The sequence below is a fragment of the Ambystoma mexicanum genome, chromosome 1q, assembly GCF_040938575.1.
Source record: "Ambystoma mexicanum isolate Mex_15411 chromosome 1q, UKY_AmexF1_1, whole genome shotgun sequence".
Lineage (NCBI taxonomy): Eukaryota > Metazoa > Chordata > Amphibia > Caudata > Ambystomatidae > Ambystoma > Ambystoma mexicanum.
In genome coordinates, this window is record NC_090922.1 from 801,625,882 (window position 1) to 801,643,889 (window position 18,008).

At 46.7% G+C, this 18,008-nt stretch overlaps 1 protein-coding gene across 6 annotated transcripts in view; it reads right to left on the bottom strand.

The window, feature by feature from the left end:
- Window positions 1–18,008, bottom strand: part of SMG7 (SMG7 nonsense mediated mRNA decay factor) — a 1,316,737-nt gene that overhangs the window by 619,559 nt on the left and 679,170 nt on the right. For all 6 annotated transcript variants that reach the window (XM_069641403.1, XM_069641402.1, XM_069641401.1 and 3 more), the window contains exons 11-12: window positions 16,383–16,453; window positions 15,973–16,033 (exon numbers count right to left, since the gene is read on the bottom strand). In XM_069641403.1, coding sequence (XP_069497504.1) covers window positions 15,973–16,033; window positions 16,383–16,453 — 132 coding nt within the window. The remainder of the gene's footprint in view (window positions 1–15,972; window positions 16,034–16,382; window positions 16,454–18,008) is intronic.

Consider the following 18,008-nt stretch of genomic DNA (forward strand, 5'->3'; position numbering starts at 1 on the left):
AGAGGAAAGGAAGAGTACCTCTGAGGAGGCGCAGTAGGAAGTTTGACTTTTTAGAGACCTCCGAGATGTGGGAGGAGAAGGAAAGTGTGGCGTCAGATGACCCAGAAGTTCTTAGCCACGCAGGTGGGGATAGGAAGACGGGCCTAGCGAGGCCGGCCAGAGAAAGAGGGTAAAGGATGGAGAAGGTGTGCCGATGAGGAGGATCTCAGTCTTGCTGGCATTCAGGCAAAGACCATTGGCGGCACACCAATCTTGAATGGAAGTTAGGCAATCCGAGATGAGAGATGGAGGTGTTTGCCAAGGGCAGCCTGAAAATGAGGAGTGTCGTCAGAGTGAAGACACCTGTTGCATTGGCGATGGGTGTCCTTCCAGGGAAATTTGCTGTTACAAGACGAGCAGAATTTAAAGGGAGTCCTCTCCATAGCATAGTAGCAGTAGCCAGAGCAAAAGAAAAGTGGTGAAAGAAATGTATTCTCGTTAGAGAAGATACCAGGGCCCCACTCGCCCTACTGTAAAGGCTGGGCATGAGGGTCAATGCCACACAGTCAACATTCGGCAAGCAGGAAACCTACGGTACAGCCGTCGAGATAATGGTCAAAGAATTGAATGACCGCAGCCCGTGGGATTAGATAAACTAAGCAATACGAAAAAAGCTCTGCATAAGCGACCAACTAGGTTGGCAGAAAAGAATGGCAGAAAAAGATCTGGGGGGACCTCGACGCGCAAGGGATTTTGGGTACACTACACATCACGTTCGGGATAGTGTTACAGTCACGCCCACGTTGATGTACCGGTTAGGGAGAATTCTCAAAAATGTGCTAATTCCCTTCTACCTTAGAGACCCCCCCCCCCCCAGCTCTTTTGCTGGACTTCAGGACTTTTCATTTCTAACCTGCAGAGAGTGAGCCCTATTTCTCACTTTCTCATGTATTTTTATTGTGATTTAGACTGTTTCTTTTAACTTTGGAGTCTGAAAGTCCCTAGGCATCATCTTGACATTGTGTGACACAAAGCACCTTCAGCTTGCCATCACCTGCAACTCGAACCGCTGGATTTGTGCCAAGCTTTTGCAAGAGGGGGGATGGTAGGGGGGGACACATGGCTCTAAAAGTGTACCCAAAGAAATGTTGCACAAATCTGGACTGTGAAAGTGCCCAAAAGTTGCCAAAACGGATTAGCTATACCTGTTTTGACACACCGTACAAACAGCGGACCCACTTATAGCCGGTTGGCTACTTTGGCTAAGGAGGCATTCTGCAAAGGGTTCTGTTGTGGAGATTACTCAGAAATGTGCTAATTCCCTCCACCTTAGAGACCCCCAGCAACTTTGCCGGATTTTGAGGACTTGATTTTTTAAACCTGGATAGAGCGAGACCCTTTTTCCCACTCTCTCATGTATTATAATGTGATTTTGTACACTGTTTCTTTTGGTTGTGGAGTCCGACAAACTCCATAGGCATCATCTTTTACATTGGGTCACGCAGCACCTTCAGTGCAGTGACTCGGGGAAGTCTTTCAGATTTCCCAAAGGTTTAAATACCTTCTCTTGGTGAAACTACTGTTTCCAAGAGCAGTAAAGTGAAATTGACTTTACTTACATTTTGTAACTTTCTAGGCCCAGCCCACACTATCTTACCATAGGGTGCTGGAGAGGTTACTTAGTATCCCCTTTGTCTAGTTTCTCGTATAACATTTTTTGTTACCCTTTCTACAATTAATGGCTGGTGGCAGTGGTTTACTTTTTACTACCATTGTGTGTTTTTACCACGGGCTGCGTTCACAGCGACAGTAAAGCACCCATGGGTGTCCATTTCATCAAAATGGCCCATTTCATTTTTTGCCATTTCTTGCTGGAAAGGTCTTTTTTGATACCTTCCAATGCAGAGTAAATTAACCCTTTCCTGGGGGAAAGGCCAAAGCACAAAGTCAGAGGTAAAGAGGCGTCTCTCAGAAATGTTTTTAGAAAATAGAACACTTGAAGGGCCACAAGCTGGGAGTTTTGTGAGGGGCAAAGCAACTCTGCAAGGTAATCAAGACCGGTCTCAACTGAGAGCAAGTAAGGCTACACAACAAGAGGTAAGTTCTTAGACTTTACAGTACATTTGGTTAAAAGAAATGGTTCCAGCTGGCTTCTGTTCCTGTACAGCTCTGCAAATCAAATTGTTCCTGAGCCTCAGTCGTGGGGACAAGAGGGAGGACATCTGGGGACTCCTGCTCTGCAATGGGAATGTCAGCGGCAGCAATGGCCAAACTTCAATTCAGCGTTCCTTCGGTGTTTCAGCTCCTCGCACCTGACAGCAAACAGCAATACTGCCGTTCTCGGCTACCACTTCAGACCTTCTTTACTTCTGGTTTCCAGCAATCTGTTGAGATGCCTCAGGCTTGGTCAGTCCTGCGTCAGGGAAGTCCGGAGGATCTTCTAAGCGCTCGGGTCTGACTTTAAAGCAACGCACACAATCTGGTGTTCCTCTCCCTGGCACTTTGGTTCCTGTAGCAGCAGTGGAAATACAGCCAGCTTCGAGAGGATGTCCAGACGGGCTTCCTTTGGAGTTGATTGGTCCCACCAACTCAAAGGGAGAAGTCGTCCTTGCAGGGCTTCTTCGAATTTGGAGCTTCAGCAAGGCTTCGACGGGCAAACCAATGGTCCAGGAGTTGCAGCAGGCGTCTCTTCCAAGTTCTTCTTCGGATTCCTTCGTCCAATGGTCGAGACTGCCTTCCAAGCCAAAAAGCTTTGCCTTTTATGCAAGTTTCTCCCAGTCATTCCAGCCTAGCTGCCAATCATACAGCAGGGTGGCTGTCCTTGTCAGACAGCCAGCCTGCCAATCACCTTTGGGTGCATTCCTGTAACCAAGGGGATTAAGCACAGGGAGTTTCAGGCACCTCCCTCACTTCCTGCACCTGCCAGACACGCTAGAGCCAGAGGCGGGCTTCACTCGTGAATCCCCGCCAAAGACAAAATGAACAAAGGGACCAAACCTGGTTTGGCGCGCAGAGTAAATCTCAAGAAGGTCCTTTCAAACAAGAAATGGCAGAAGACTGGGGCCATTTTGACAAAATGGGCACCCATGGGTGCTTACTGCAGCTGCAATCGCAGCCTGCGGTAGAAATACACAATGGTAGGAAAAAGTAAACCACTGGCACCAGCCATTAATTCTAGAAAAGGTAACAAACATGTTACATGGGAAACTAGACAGGGATATTAAGTAACCCCTCCAGCACCCTATTTTAAGATAGTGTGTGCTGGGTCTAGAAAGTTACAAAATGTAAGCAAAGTCAATTTCACTTCACTGCTCTTGGAAACAGTAGTTTATCCACGAGAAGGTATTTAAACCTTTAGGAAATGTACAAGACTTCCCTGTGCCACTGCACTGAAGGTGCAGTGTGTCACAAGGTAAAGATGATGCCTATTGAGTTTGTCAGACTCCAAAGTCAAAAGAAACAGAGTCCAAATCACAGAATGCATGAGCGAGAGTGGGAAAAAGGTCTCACTCTCTACAGGTTAGAAATTTAAAAGTCCTAAAGTCCAGCAAAAAGAGCTGGGGGTCTCTAAAGAAGAAGGGAATTATCACATTTCTAAGAACTGTTCTCCAGCATGGATTGACATGCTCATGAATATTCCCCTTCTTGCCAGGGAAGAAAGCGCCATTCTTCACCATGATATAGGGTCTCTGAAGCTGAAGGCCTGGCTCCTACAGCGCTAGGATTCGGTGGCTACGATCTCCGGGCGGACTGCAAGGAAGTTCTCTCCAAAGCTAGAGCATCGTCTACTTTGAAATGCTATGGACTCAAGTGGAATGGATTTGCTATTTGGTGCCGTTCCTAGAATATCGACCCTCTGAGGGTCACCGCTCCTCAAGTACTGCCATATTTGCTGCTGATGGCCAAACCAGGGCTGGCTCACGCCTCCATCAAGGTTCATCAAGCGGCCATCTCCCGCTACACCACAGGACGAACCTCCTTGTGGTCGCACCGGTTGGTCAAGTCATTCGTCAAGGGACTATTACGCTCGTTCCCATCAGTGAAGGCTCCAGCCCCGGCATGGGAGCTCAATGTGGTACTTACTAGGCTCATGGGACACCCGTTCCACTCAAGTTTCTGTCATGGAAAACAGCTTTTCTCGTGGCCATCACCTCTGCACGACGTGTGGGTGAGATCCAGGCCCTCTCCTGTAAACCACCTTACTTTACTTTCCACGAGACGAGGGTATTGCTACGGACGGACCCCTCCTTCATGCCCAAGGTGCCGTCAGACTTTCATCTAAACAAGCCGTTGGTGTTGCTTGTGCTTTTTCTGACGTCTTCGTCGTCAGCTGAAAGGACTTTGCACTCGCTGGATATGGCTGGAGTGCTGAAGTTTTATGTGGCCCGCACAAAGAGTTTCCGGAAAACTTCCCAGCTTTTTGGGAACTTTGAACCTGTGAACCATGGGAAGGCCCTGTCCAAGGCTTTCATTTCCAGGTGGCTCTCTGGCTTCATCACCCACTGTCACTGGTTGGCAAACAGACCGCTGCCTGGCCGTCCGAGAAGAGCCCATTCCACCAGGGCGATCGCTGCTACAACGGTGTTCCCGTCTGGTGTGCCTCTGCTGGAAATCTGCAGGACAGCTACGTGGAGGTCGACGCACACCTTCACGAAATTCTACAGCGTCGACAGGGATTCCAGGGAGGAATCCAGAGTCGGCCAAGCAGTGCTGCACAAACTGTTCACTTGAAGGTGAGCCTGGAGAGGAGGTAAGAGATGCTCATTGTTAAGGATACCAATCGGGTGTCACACACTTGACCAGGACACTTGGTCTTAGCCTGGTATGTGGTTCTCAATAAGAATGCTTTTTCTTTAATTTCAATTAAAATCGAGCCGATACCCGATCCGTCTCACACCCCCTTTTACAAATATCCCGGGTCACCATGGACCATGAACTAGGCCGGTTGGTGAAATACATTATTCTTAGAATTCACAAAAATCTCACAAATTTTAATATTGGGCAGCAATCACCATTGGGGTGATAATTACAATGGAGATGGAAGCCATGCACTTGGTTAACCTAGTAGAATATATCCAAAGCACAATTTAATAGGAGCACTTTTTTGAATTTGGAAAGATAGCACCCAAGTTATGGTTTCCCCTTGCAATGTTCCCTCAACCACAAATTCTGAGTGGATAGAAAGAAGCAGCAGGTAGTCGGGCAGTAGAGGCAGTGAACAGAATCTAAATCACAATGAGAGGGAAAAACGTATTTTAAACCCTTTGTAATAGCATGGAATGACACTCAGAAATTGACAAATAGTTAATGTGCTGTTAAATCATTAAGACAAACATGACTCAACAACAGTAATGCATAAACTCTAGCAATCACAAGACAAGGGATCAAAAAGAATCATACAATTCACAAACAAGTGGAAAATTAGAACATGCTGCAGCCGAATAACACGTTGGAAAGTTGCAATTTTCTCAATTCCTGTTTAAAATGACAAACGAATTTGAGGAAAAAACGGGTGAAATACTTGAATTCTCAATGCAGTTTTTGGGCTGGAGATAGATATATATCACAGGTACAATATAGAGGTGAAAATAGGTCTCTAGCTGGAGAATTGAGAGGGATTTGGAAGGTAGAGCGAGGTTTGTTTTTAGGAAAATATTGCAGTGAAAAAGAATATTAATTTTAAAATGAAAGGCACATTTTACTTAAACTAGATTTAATGGCTAAGCAAAGAGGAACGCCACCCGTGAATATCAAAGTTACACTGCAGTTGTAACCCTTCACGCAGTCTACCCCTTTTCTTTAGGGAAAATTAATTTAATGAAATTATCGCCAATGACTTATGATCTATGCAGAACAAAAGGAAAATAGGAAAGTGGTGCTAACGCTGGGAAATTCAATGACAGGGTGCACAGAGAATTATAACAGTTAACAAGTTACCTGGGTAGGGATAGGATTGCTTAGAGAGTGGAACAAAGACAAACTGGTGAAGATGGGGTAGACTGTGTTATGGGATGTGGGATACTCCCAGTCCACGCTTAGGTTTGGGAATTTTGGAACAGTTAACTGGGTTCTTGTCACTGCACCGCTCGGGTCACCAGGTAGCGGACTCTCCTGGCAAGTGACAGCTGGGCAAAGATATGGTCACCAAATGGCAAGTACAGCTGGGCAATTCGGGTCACTGGATGGCACAGGTACTGGACAAGCCGGCCTGGTCTCAGGATGCCAAGGTACCACAGCCTTTGCCCTTTTTAATGGGATTTTCTTAATCTAGGCCTTTGCTGGAGTAGAGTCAGCTATGTTTTGGCCTGGCAGTGAAATCTGGTCCGCTATGCTTTGGCCTTGTAGAGGAATCTGGAGTCTGGCAGGATGAATGTGGAAGATCAGCAACGCAGGCGCTGGACATTCCGGACAGAGCGTGTGGAGCTCTGTCAACCGCTCATTTATAGTGCATGGTGATATCACAGAATTATTGGTGGACAGAACTGAGCTGAGCCTACCTCCAAGAAGCGGATAGGACAATCAATGTTGGTTGCCTCCTTGAGGAGTCCCAGTTTGAGGTTGGATTTTTTGAGGTAAAAAGCCATCCGACAGTCCTTTTTACCAAAATCAGTCATAACCTAACAAACATTTATACATTTGTGACACTAACAAATCACATGGGCCAATTACATATTGTATGTGGAGCACAGCAGTCCAATCCTCACAGTTGTGGGACCTTGTTTCACCCTTCTACCAGTTTTTCACACTTTTCAGTGAGAATTATATTACTTAAAATTCTATAACTTTACACATGCGTATAGATTATTAGGCATATCGGTGTTAAATTTGACAGTGGCATCCTGTACACTTTCCGTGGAAAACCCATTTCTCTGCCATTTCTATTCCCCATGTGGCAATGAAGTCGGACGTCTTAAATTAAAGCCCATAAAATCACATTTAAACTGTTAACTTTTCAAATTTTTGCGAAGTCCTGTTGCAAAGATAAAGGTCTTACAAGTTTGATTTAAAAAATAGTCTCAGGGCAGGAAGCGAGGGAGGTTCACGAAACTCCCAGTGCTTAGTGTCCTTGGTTACAGGAATGTACCCAAAGGTGATTAGCTGGCGGGCTGTCCTTGGAGGACAGCCAACCTGCTGTGTGAGTGACAGCTAGCCTGCAAATGAATGGGACTTGTATAAAAGGCAAGGTCATTTGCAAGGAAGGCAGAGTGGACCACTGGATGAAGGAACTGAAGAAGCTTGCTGTAACCTCCCAGACCATTGGTTTGCCCAGTGAAGCCTTGCTGCATTGCTGAAGCTCCTAATCGACTAGAGAAGCCCTGTGTTAGGGAGAATTCTCCGAAATGTGCTAATTCCCTTCTACCTTACAGACCCCCAGCTCTTTTTGCTGGACTTTAGGACTTTTCATTTTTATCCTGGAGAGAGTTTTTTTTCCCCAATCTCATGTATTTTTCATTGGTTTGAACAGTTTCCCTTGGTTGTGGAGTCTGGCTAACTCCATAGGCATCATCTTTTTACATTGTGACACAGCACCTTCAGTGCAGTGGCACAGGAAGTCTTTTAGATTTCCCAAGGTTTAAATACCTTCTCTTGGATAAACTGTTTCCAAGAGCAGTTAAGTGAAATTGACTTTAATTAAATGTGTAACTTACTAGACCCAGCACACACTATCTTACAATAGGGTACTGGAGGGGTTAGTTCACCCTTTGTCTAGTTTTTCATGTAACATATTTATGTTAACCCTTCCTACAATTAATGGCTGCTCGCAGTGGTTTACTTTTTCCTTCCACTCTGTTTCCACCACGGGCTGCAATTGCAGCTGCAGTAAAGCACCCATGGGGGCCCGTTTTTCAAAATGGCCCTGGTCTTTTCCCACCATTTCTTGTTGGAAAGGTCCTTCTTGACATTTACTCTGCTCGGCAAACCAGGTTTGGTCTGTTTGTTTAGTCTTTGGCGGGATTCAACAGCGAAGCCCACCTCTGGCTCCAGCGTGTCTGGCAGGGCAGGAAGTGAGTGAGGTGCCCGAAAATCCCTGTGCTTAATCACCTTGGTTACAGGAATGCACCCAAAAGGTGATTGGCTGGCTGGATGTCCTCCAAGGACAGCCACTCTGCTTTGTGCTTGACAGCTAGGCTGCGAATGAATGGGAGAAACCTGCATAAAAGGCGAGGTATTTTGCTTGGAAGGCAGAGTGGACCACAGGACGAAGGAATCCGAAGAACTTGGAAGAGACGCTTGCTGCAACTTCTGGACCGTTGATTTGCCCGGTGAAGCCCTGCTGCACTGCCGAAGCTCTGAATTCCCCTTGACTAGAGAAGCCCTGCAAAGGACGACTTCTCCCCTTGGGTTGGTGGGGCCAATCGACCCCAAGACCAACTCATCTGGAAATCCTCTCGGAGCTGGCTGTACTTCCATTGCTGCTGCAGGAACGGATTGCAAGGGAGAGGAACACCAGAATAGTGTGTGTAGTCAAGAAGGACCAGAGCTCCAGGAAGATCCTCAGGACTCCCATGAAGCAGGACTGACCAAGCCTGAGCCACCTCAGAGTGCTGGACCCCAGATGCGAGGAAAGTCCAGAAGGTAGCTGAGAACTGCAGTGGTGCCATTTGTGAAAAGCTGAAACCGCGAAGTTCCGCTGATCTGAAGTTTGCCCATTGCTGCCGCCGACATTCAAACCGTAGGGCAGAAGTCCGCAGACATCCTCCCTCTTGTACCCACGACTGAGGCCGAGGAACAACAGGATCTGCCATACTACAACTGGAACAGAAGCCAGCTGTAACCAATTTCTTCAGACCTAAGGTACTGTAAAGTAGGCAGTACTTACCTCTTGTCGTGTATCCTTGCCAGTTCAGTTGAGACTTGCCTTGGTTGCCTTTTGCAGAGTTGATTGCAGCTTGGCCCATCACAAGCCTCCCAGCTTGTGGCCAAACAGTGATTACATTTCCTACAAAGATTTCTAAAACATTGTGCAAGACATTTTACTTACCTTCAAGAAGTGCTTCAGCTCCCCTAGACTTTTGAAATACGCTAACCTCCGATTTTGCGCTTAAACTATCACTCAACAGAAGTCACACATTCTATAACTTGTGTAGATGGGAAAGGGTTAATTTACTTTGCATTGGGGAGGTTCAAAAATACTTACCTACTTAAGAATGTTTGTTAACCATTGTTTTATTCCCTAACCTTTTCCTTTTGACACCAAACTCCGTATTGCTCTATACGCACCAGTGAAATATCAATGTCCACAGTGTCCTAGTTATTTGTCACCTCAGGGTGTAGGAAGTGCCTGTGTGCCATCCCAAATGGGTATCTACTGATTTATTTAAACGGAGTGTGTATTTATTGAATTATATTTGTGTTATATTTGCTCCCTTCTAAAGAAGGCTTATTCAACTGACTTAAATTAATAAATAATTGTTTAATCAATAAACCTTGAGTGCAAGTGTTTATTTTGGATACTTGTCACTGTGAAACTGTTACAACCCTACAGCTCACACTGACCGCTCCATAGATACGCCTGGCTGCTCTGTCACTATACCAACTTGTGTAGTACATGCTTATACCTGGGTTAACTATTGCCAAGAGGACAAGGCTGGTGCCGTCTCCCACAGGGCACTGCATACAAACTTGCTTAACACCCTGCAAGGACGACTTCTCCCCTTGGGTTGGTGGGACCAATCAGCCCCTCGACAAACTCGACTGGAACCCCTCTCTGCTGGCTTTACTTCATTGCTGCTGCAGGAAACTAGTGCCAGGGGACAGGAACACCAGAATCGAGTGCATCGCCTTTAAGCCGGACCAGAGCTCCAGGAAGATCCTCCGGACTCCCTCGAAGCAGGACTAATCAAATCTGAGCCGCCTCAACAGAGTGCTCAACCACAGAAGCAAGGAAAGTCCACAAGGTGTCCAAGAACCGCGGTGGTGCTATTTTCAAGTAACAATCCACTGAACTGAATTGTGCCCATTGCTGCCACATACCTTCGAAACGTAGTGCAGGAGTCCCCAGACGTTTGCCCTCTTGTCCCCACGACTGAGGCCCAGGAACAACAGGATCTGCAGGACTACAACAGGAACAGAAGCCAGCTGGAAGCTTTTCTTCAGACTCAAGGTACTGTGAACTAAGGGCCTCTGGTGTGTAGCTTGTTTGCTCTCACTGGAGACTTGCAGTGGCTGCCCTTTTCAGAGTTGCTTGCAGCTTTGCCCTTCACAAGCCTCCCAGCTTGTGGCCCAACAGATTTCTTTTACAACAAAACTCTTTAACATTGTGCAAGACTTTTGTGTAAATATTCAAGAAGTACCTCAGCTCCCCTAGACTTTGCTCAATTGACATTGGCTGTCCCGGCTCCCCGAAGACTCTTCTTACCCCCCGACTTTGTTTTTAAGTGTCCCTCCAAAAAGTCAGACATACCTTACTTGTATAGTTGGGAAAGGGCTAACCGACATTGCATTGGTTGATTCTAAAGTGCTTAGCTGTTTGAGAAACTTAACCATTTTTCTTTCCCTAACCTTTTCCTTTTTGCCACAACTTCAGTATTACCATTTAAGTGTGAAAAGTGATATATTAATGTCCACAGTGTCCTAACTATTGAAGTCACCTCAGGGTGTAGGGAAATGTGTGCCATCCCAAAAGGGCATCTACTTACTTTATTGAACTGAAGGACTGTATTTTGAAGTGTATTTTAAGTGTTGCATTTCGCACCCTTCTAAAGAAGGCTCATGTTAAAACTATTAAATTAATAAATAGTTTTATCAAGACACCTTGAGTGTAAGTGTTATTTGAATACCTGTCGCTGTGAAACTATGTTACAACCCTACAGCTCACATTGACCCCTCTTGAGATGAGGCTGGCTGCTCAGTCACACTACCAACTTGTGTAGTACAGGCCTATACCAAAGGTTGGGTTACCTATTGCCAAGACGACAAGGCTGGTGTAGTCTCCCACAGGGTTACTACATACAATCTTGCCTAACAGGTGTCTGCAGTGAGGACCGCTTGTGTTGGTGAAACACGGAGGGTTTTCCCTTTAGCAGGTTGTCCATGGACCACCAGCGAAGAGCCTGTACCAGGGCTAGTGAAAAAAACACTAGATCATCCCACTGAATGCTTGCCTGAGACCATGGTTCTGCTAACCATTCCTGCATTGGGAGCATGCACAAGCACGCCTGTGGCACCAAGTGAATGCATGAGGCCGTCAACCCGAGCAAGTGTGTTGCTTTGCATATAGTTATCTGGTGACCGGCCTTGTAGTGAGCTACTTGCAACAGCAGGTTTTGTACTCTCTCGATTAACGGGAAAGCCAACTCCTCTTGTCTTTGGAATTGGTCGCAAAAACTTTTATTTGACTGGGGGCTAGACTTGATTTCTTTTAATTGATGGAGAAGCCCAAACTGAAAAGGTCTATTGTCCTTTGTTTGCAAATTTGAGAAGATTCCCCAATGATTAGCCAGTCGTCCAGCTAAGGGTATATGGGGATTGAGTCTGAGCAGTTGTGCTGCCACTACTGTGAACACTTATGTGAATAATCTTGGCGCTGAGGTAATGCCGAAGGAGGAGTACCTTGAAGTATGCATCCTTCATATCCAATGTTGCCACGTAGTCCTCCCGGTTTTGAGAGGAATCACTTCCTGAATCGCAGTCATACGAAACTTTTGGGGCTTGACATTTGTTCGCAGATCTAGTACTGGGTGCATGGAAAGGTCTTTCTGTGGCACAAGGAAGTACATTTAATAAATAACCTTGTTTACCAGTTTTGCAGGGACAATCCTGGCGTCCTTTTCCAGCAGTGTCTTTACTTGTTCTAACAGTATGTGCTGATCTTCTGGCGTCATCTTTCCGTGTCTTGTTGGGCAGTTGGGTGGCTTAACAGTTTGATGCAATACCTACCTGCCACGGTGGACAAAACCCACTTGTCGGACATCATCCCCTCCCATGTGTGGGTGAAGTGTGAAATTCAACCTCTTACTGGGATGGCATGGGAGGGGATCTGCAGTGGTGCATCATTGTTTGCGAGGGGTGGGGCATCTCAGGCGAGGTTCCTCTTCCTGTGGATCTTTTAAAGAGGAAGAGTGTCCTTGCGATGGGCCCCAAGTTGAAGACTGTCCGCCCTGAGTATATCCAAAAGAGCGTGGTGAACCCTGACCCCAAAACCTGGAGTCTGAGGAGCCCTGTTGTACATAGGGTTTGTCGGTTAATTGGCCGAGGGATTTAAGAGTGTCGTACTTGTCCTTCGCGCTCTTGAGGGAGTCTTCGGCAGCCTTATTGAAAAGGACATTTAGGTTCCACTGGCATGTTAAGGACGGTGGCCTGTGTCTCCAATTTAAAACCAGACTGTCTGTGCCTTCTGTGATGCAGCCTGCATTGTCTGCTGCATTGAGACTATTCTTAAGGATGCAGTTCGATATCCGCTTGACCTCCGAGATGGTGCTTAATTGTGATTTTAGAGGTTCTGGAACCTCTTCAACCTGGTGTTCCAAGTCATCCTACTTGTGGCAGCCTTACCTTGCTAGGAGTGTAGTGTTATTTGCAATTAAAGCTGGCTATGCCACTGAGGAGACAACCTTCCTTCCGAAAGTGTACATTTGTTCACTTTCTTTGTCTCATGGGGCTTCATAGGAGTACCAGCCCTCTTTCTGGTAGTGGTGACAACCAATCAATTCTAGGATTAACCGCCCTTGTGAGGTGCAAGTAAGGAGGGCTGTATACATAGACTAACAGTGGGATAAACGGAGTGGCGGACTTCCTGTCACCAAGAATATCCTCCACAAAGTCCTTGTCTCCTTGTGCCTCTTGGGTGTCAATACTTAAATGGTGGGCAGCCTTCAGCAGCAGTTGGTTGCAATGGAGGCGATTGTCTACAGGTGTATCTGCTACAGGTTATCTTGGTGGTCAGGCGACTGGATGACCTAGATATCATCAGTGTAGTACTGCTCCTGACTGTAAAGGTCCCCTTGAGAGTCGGGGTCTTGCGACCCTGAGAGATCAGCACCATACATGTCCTGAGAGGAGTCTTGGTAGGTGGAGTCTGAGGGACCTATGGGGGAATGCCGGGGCGTGAGGGAGTGCTTGGCTGTGAGTCAATACATGGTTTTTTGGAAGGAGGTTGATGTTTTGCAGCCCCTGGCTGCAAGAAGTCTAAGGGACGTTGGTTCTTCTGGATGCTTGTCCATGAAGTCAACAAAGCATGACATCTTTATTATTCTGTTGAATTGTTCAGAGTATAGTCATAGGAGGGGTAGGGGTGGCTTGGCAGGGTGCCTGATCCTTGTGATGAATAACTCCTGAGAGTCTGTCTACAGGGGATGAGGAATCCATAACCTGAGAGCTTTTGGAAGACAAAGGTGTCAAGGATTCCGATTTTTTAGGTGAATTTTTCTTTAACAGGGTAGCGGGACATATTTTTTAATTTGTTCTTGTATTTTCAGCACATGTTTAGGCAACGCCAATGCGCCTTTCAACGCCTGTTTTTTCAGCGTGCAAAAGGAGGGCGGTTGTGTGTGGTTTCCGAACCAACTTTGGGGTCCGGTTTCAGAGGCCTGTCGTGAGGCGAAAGTTGAAGTGATGGCCCAGAGGACAGGTAAGATCTAGAGGCTATTTCCACAGACACAGCGTGGGCCTCAACTATTGTGTTGAATGTCGGCCATGGGCTATGTGCTTAATGTTTTTTGGACGTGTGTGCGCGCTATGGCCACCAGCAGTCTGTCACAGAGCCGCCAGCGTGCTTAGTGGAGTCGGTGGGCCACACATGGTGTCAGGACCCCCACTGCCTCAGCTGTGTCCAGTGTGGGGATTAGGTCCGGTAGGAGCCATAACTTACTGTATTTCAGTACACTGTTGTGTCCTCGTTGCAGAACATTGGCTGCAGATGGCAGAAAACGCCATCCGGTAGGCAGAACTACAAGTCCCAGCAAGCTCGCGTGCTCGCAAGCAGTGGAACTACGTGGGACAACGCCCGACGGTCCGCGCATGCGCGCGACGAGCGCACGGATCCCCGCTTGCGCTAACAGACTCGGATGGGAGCGGACGTGTAGGCTGAGGGCTCCTGCAGGCTGCGACCCGCGGGGCCATTCCCCGCCTGTGACCTCTGCAGGCCCCGCGCCTCCGGCAAGATAAGTGCCTTTCTCTGCTTTTACGAACCGTTGGTTCACAGAACAAAACAGTAGTGCATGCAACGTTGTTGATTCTCCCACAACTTCCTAGCCTGTATGAGCGCCGGGCTGAGGAAAGCTCCGGTGATACTAGTTAAGGCCAAGTGGCCACCTCGTAACTCAGTTTAACAATTTCGTTGCCGTGTGAAGCAACACAGCCTTTGCAGATTCTTGGGGCGATCGTAACCCAGTCTACACTATTTGTTGCCGTGTGAAGCAACACGGCCCTTGCAGATTCTTGGGGGAACACATCAGCGTGAGAGAGTAATGTGACGGGCCCAGTCCGCGACCTGAGCTCATTCTTGTTTCTGATTCCCTTGTAGCGGCATCCCACAGCATCAGTGGCCAGAACCCGCTGCGCCGCCGTAGTCTAACGGCACGAACTCTGGCAGTCGCCTGGCACGCCACCCGGCACCAACAAACGAAGCTAAGTGCTCATTTGGTTACTTGTAAAGGTGTTGGGTGTTATTGATAATGCTAACCTTGTGGGTTGGTAGATGAAACTGCCAACTCTATGCCAGAAACTGTAGCGTGTTCATAATGTCCTTTCCCATGGTGTTTCCATACTGTAAGTGAACCGTGTATAGAAGTCAGTGTTTTGGGGGCAGGTAGGTTGGGAGTGTGGAAGCGTGCATGGGCGGAGTACCGTCGAACTCAGGAGTCCCAGGCAGAACACCAAGGCGGACCTTTCCTAAATCCCTTCTTATCCATAACCCATTCCTACCCTTCCTCCCCTTTTACCCGGTTACCCAAACAACCCTCTACCTATCCAATCAACGGACCCTAACCCTCTTTCCCCAGCGGGTCGCGGTGACCCGTGTTGTCTACCAAACCGGGTGCCAAGACCCAACGGGGAGGTAGGTGTACGTGCTACCCCTGCGCAAGATTGAGCACCTGATACATGGGGTTCAGACGAACTCTGGTTGCATTCGGCATCTCGAAGGATGCTGATACTGCCCTCGCTGGAATCCTCAGTCACGTTGATGGAGGCTTCGGCCTGCATTGTGTGGACGGCCCAGCGCTTGGTATGACGGTTTTCGGGCAGAAAAGTCTGCAGGACTTGCAAAGCTTTTCAGGGTGATCCCTAGGGAGAAAGTACTTGCACACTCATTGCTTGTCCTTCCACAGTAATATTCTATGTCAAGTAGTGTAAAATTTAAAAAGTGTTTTCTCCAACACAAATGGAAAGGGCAATTTGGCGAGAAAAAGGGAAAAAGGGTGGCAGAATATGCATTCTCTAAAAGGAGTCAGTATGAAAGGCCTTATCCCTCTCGCCCTAAGGGCCGAAGCACGAAGAGATCTGTGAAGGCCGCGTCTGCTAGTCGATTCAGTAGTCTACGATGGAGTTGTCCGTTGAAGGCCATCAAGCAGTTGGATGACGCTGCAGCAAAAGTGGACAGTAAAGCAAGAGAAGTCTACGAATAAACTTGTAACTAGTCAAAGACATCCGCCTGGAAAGGAACTCCGCAAACTTGCAATCGACCTCAGTGGCAGAAAAGCAATCTGCGGGACCTCTACGTGTGTAGGACCATGGGTAGCAATACTCGTCAGTGGGGATATTATTACTAACACACCCCGTCAACCTCCGTTTCGCTTTCTAAACAAATCTCGTAATACTGCGCGACTACCACTAGATGTCAGACTATGGAATAAATGTTACTTTATGGTTTCAGTTACGCTTACGCTATAAAAGAGATCACTCACCTGCCATCATCGTGCACTCCAGCATCCTCATGCACTCACACTTCCAGGCCCTCTTGAGTGGTCAGTCTTCATGCCTGCAACAACCTTCAGCCAGACACTACATACTATATTATCATTGCACACAGACTGCATTCAGTGGGCTACTCACCTGAACGCGGGTCTGAGAGCCAGGAACCCTTGTAGCTCAAATTCCTCCGGGAGTGGTGGCACTGTGGATCAAACGAGAAAAAAGGTGTCAATTCATAAAAGTCTAACTACAAAGATTCCTGGCTGTACAAAAAAAAAAGACAGCTATTATGGACACCCCACCTTATGTACGTTCTAATATTCTGAAAATGTGGTTAATTGTTCAAGTACAGTAATATGTTATACAGCACTGCATGTAGTGATTAAACATTAGAGAACAGTCAAATGACCAGCCAGTTTTGAAACAGTTTCCCAATGCCCCAAACAAAATACCCAAACAGAAACCATGACCAGGGGAAATCCAACATTGTAAATCTGCCTCCATGACACGTTTAAACATCTAGGTAAAGGCATTGTGAAATTGAAACTTACAGACTGTGATGGAAGGATCCTCCTCACGGACACTGAAACTGTTCAGGAGAGAAATCAGCCAGGGCCAGATGCTGCAAAAGAAAGTGTGTCATTCAATGGTAACAGTTGAAAGAGAAAATATATATTTTCCACAGATGTAATCTCTAAACTTTGGCCACTAAATGTATGCCACACTTGGATTAGACACGATTTTGTCAAGCATATTATTGATCACTCAATGCCCGATGTTAGGAGGTACAGAGAGCCTTTTGTGTACATCAGAGCAGGGTTTCTCCAAATGTTTCCTTTAAGTAAGGTAACCAGATGTCCCGGTTATACAGGGAGTGTCCTGGAATTGGTGTGCCCATCGCCCATTCCCAACAGGGAGGGTCCAACAATTATAAATAAGTATACATTAAAATGTACACAGAATTTTGCCATGGCGAGCTTGGGCTCGAACCCCCAACCGTATAGGTTTCAGGCACATGCATTAACGGATTGTGCCAGAGACCAGTTGGTAAATGAATGACCAGCAAGGTTTGTAACATTTATCGAAGCAAAAGCTCTTCATTATTAAAAAGCTGCTATCCACAGTCAAAAGCGCACATTTCATAGGAGCAGCAGTAGTAGTGCAGGAAATGCTGTGGGGTGGACGAGGTAAATTGGGGGTAAAGGGGGAGGCGTAGTCCTTTTAAGCATGTAGTGGGTCCTGGTTTTTCATCTTGAAAATCCGGTCATCCTACCTTTAAGCCATACAAGTTTGAAGGTTCTGCAACCCTGCTACCTCCAGTTTTAATATTACACAGTTGCACAACAGATTTATGGAGCAAGGGATCAGTAATGTTGGCTAAGAAACAGTACTACTGCAATAGAAAAAGATTGTTAGTAGGGAAGGTGGCAGGTTAAGTTTATGCATTTTTGTAACCCTGTGAATAAAAGGTAGTCATATTAAATAAATTCATTCCACGTAATGGATTGACTTCAGGAGGATGAAAAGTTGGTCAGCCATGCTAGGATCCAAATGTGCGACCAGCAGTAAGCATGGAGATCTCATTTCTTTAGAGTGTAACAGTTATCTGCTGTATACATATGGGATGAAAGTAATCGCTGCATTTACTTTATTGCACCTGGGAAAAGGCAGTGGACAATTTCTTTTACATATTTAACTTCTCACTCAGCTCCTTAAACAGTGACACACCCACAACCCCAACTCTGCAATACTTTCTTCTTCCCCATACATATTAGAGAATGTTGGTGAAAGTGACCTGTAGTTACTGTTTCAAGTCCCCACAGGAAGAGCCTTTTTAGGGCAGCTTATAACTTTACTGCTCTAGGACGAAACCAAAACATGTTTTACATATATTCTGCATGGACTAAAGCTTACCATCACCTGCAACTCGAACCACTGGATTTGTGCTAAGCTTTTGCAAGGAGGGGACCCATAGCTCCAAAAGTGTACCCAAAGAAATGTTGCACAAATCTGGACTGTGAAAGTGCCCAAAAGTTGCCAAAACGGATTAGCTATACCTGTTTTGACACCATACAAACAGCGGACCCACTTATAGCTGTTTGGCTACTTTGGCGCTGGAGGCATTCTGCCAAGGGTCCCGTTAGGCAGATTACTCAGAAATGTGCCGATTCCCTCCA